Genomic DNA, 2,274 nt, shown 5'->3' on the forward strand with positions numbered 1-2,274 from the left:
TTTAGGTAGGTTGGGTATGTGAGACCCCAAACTTGAATACCATAAATAAGAAAGGGGTAAATTAGGGCACAGTAAAGCATGATTAGTAAATCGGCATTAACATAGTACCTTAATTGGAAAACATGCCTACAGTTTTTGATAATTTTAAGCAAAGTTCATTAATATGATTCTTCCAAGTCAAGTTGGAGTCAAGAGTCACACCTAAATATTTGACTGTGGAAGCCGCTTGGATGTTCACACCATTTTTTAAATCTAATGACTTGCATGGTGTTAGCTTGAGTGAAAGAGTACAAAATTAGTCTTCAAAATACTGACAGCTAGTCTATTAGATTTCATCCACTCAGACACTGCATGGAGCTCTTGATTTAAGAATAGTTCAAGATTATTAAGGTTTTTACTTGAACAATATATATCGTCAGCAAATATGTGAAAAATAAGTAATTTCGAGGTGTTAGGTAAATCATTAACGTATAGCAAAAACAAGAAGGGTCCAAGAATGGACCCCTGAAGTATTCCACAAGTGATTGACAAGTGATTTTCCATGACCATAGTTTTAAAACCATGTTCCATTCCAAAGACAAACAGATTAATCTTCACTAGCAAAAGAATACCATACCTAGCAAACTTTTCACTAATAGGCCTTTTTCGATATATTAAAATTCAGCTTGATAGCGAGTCAGTGAGGACAAAGACAAAGGAAAGTGGATGATATGTAAATATTTTTCACGTTAATTCCCACGTGTTTCTATTGTCTTTGTCCTCACTGCCTCACTTTCAAGCTGAATATTTAATATATTGAAAATGGCCCATTGTGATAACCTTTGCTCCTGTTTCAGAAACTTCACATTCGTTACAACTTGCTACACCCTGTAGCTACTGAACTTCTTTACCGTCTATGGGACACTTATTAGAGGTCCACCTTAACCACGTTTGAATACAATGGCTGTGGAAAAAATGCCCACAAGGAAGAAACATTGTTTCTTGCCCTGTAGAATATTCCTCCATACAAATACTACATAAGTTTTCCAACACCCCATTTACAGTATCTGATCGTAGACAATTAATCTGGGCTTGAGATAATGTCTTGGGTTTGACAGAACAATCCAATTGTAGAAGAAACTCGTAATCCTCTGGGGTAATATCACGATTTTGCAGCTCAATAAGGAGATTAACAAATTCTTGATCTTCAAACTTAACACTATGTCCTGAACAAAGAATAAAGTCGGAGTTGTTGTAAAATGTCGAAGGCGCAGTCGATTTATTTTGGCATTCACCGGCGGTATTCCTCAAAGATCTCTTGAGGCAGGTCTCCTTAGTTTTTCTGAGCAAGGCTGTTCCTGGGCGGTCTTTGTGGATCGCTGTTTTTCTCTTTGCTTTTGTTTTGTTTTCCTTCTTTCTCTTTGAATTTTCTATCTTCAGTTCCTTTATCCGCAATTCTTTGTTAGCGGAAAACACTCCACTTCCGTTTTGTTTGGACGATGAAGGAATTTCACCCTCATTCAAAGAAGCGTGATATTTCTTTGTAGCTTTTGCTTTGAACGACCGCTTCTTTCCGCTGATTCGCCTTTGAACACGGCCGCATTTTTGGTCATAAAAATCTAGCTCATCCGGAAAGTAAGAAAAAAGGTAGGCTTCTTCGTCAGATATCTCAAAATCAAGGGATTCTTGATCAGAGATCTCGATAATTTGTAAGGTAAGACCACCATTGCAGCCATTTCTGCTGACGAAAATGGAACTAACTTCGCTAACTTCTCCAAAATCTGACGATGCTGCCATAATGAAAAAAAGAGAAAGTATTTAAAATGAGCTAAATGGTCTAATGAGAGACAAAGGTAACCAAGAAGGATTATATACCCACTTGCTACGCAAAAATGGGAATTTTCAGGATGTGGTGCAATTCCCATACCCAGTGTTTTCTCGAACCAAAGAAAACTCGCTCCAGTAACGCTCCAGTCTCATATATGGCCAAAAAGCAAAATAGTGGCAAGGTGTTCGAAATACGTAAAATTTATCGAGTCATCTTTCAACTTTTCTGTGACTTCAACTGAAAACTTCCTTTTTGAACTTGGAGGGAAGCCTTGAAACTTCAAAATGTGGTAAGGAATGTGAAGCAATGAATGCTCTGGAGGCCACAGGTGGCAACTTTTCTGCTGGGCTTAAACATGAAAGTGAAAGTAAAAGTGATTTGGAGAAACACAGGACGTAAACAATCGATGAAACCGATGATCGGAAAATCAATCGATCAATCGATGACAATCGATGCCAATTAATCGA

General features: G+C 37.7%; 1 protein-coding gene across 1 annotated transcript; it reads right to left on the bottom strand.

The window, feature by feature from the left end:
- Positions 1–548: 548 nt before the first annotated feature.
- On the bottom strand, positions 549–2,185 carry LOC138051890 (uncharacterized). The gene is made up of 2 exons (XM_068898184.1): positions 1,859–2,185; positions 549–1,769 (listed from the first exon to the last, which is right to left on the bottom strand). Exons 1-2 carry the CDS (start codon positions 1,902–1,904, stop codon positions 874–876), a joined length of 942 nt encoding a protein of 313 aa, XP_068754285.1. The 5' UTR covers positions 1,905–2,185; the 3' UTR covers positions 549–873.
- Between the last annotated feature and the right edge of the window lie 89 nt (positions 2,186–2,274).

This window comes from Montipora capricornis, chromosome 6, assembly GCF_036669925.1.
Source record: "Montipora capricornis isolate CH-2021 chromosome 6, ASM3666992v2, whole genome shotgun sequence".
NCBI lineage: Eukaryota > Metazoa > Cnidaria > Anthozoa > Scleractinia > Acroporidae > Montipora > Montipora capricornis.

Coding starts and splice junctions, on each gene's coding strand:
- LOC138051890 (XM_068898184.1), bottom strand. CDS start 1,904: ATGGGAATTGCACCACATCCTGAAAATTCCCATTTTTGCGTAGCAA. Junction 1,770..1,858: donor TTCCCATTTTTGCGTAGCAA/GTGGGTATATAA, acceptor TCATTATGGCAG/CATCGTCAGATTTTGGAGAA.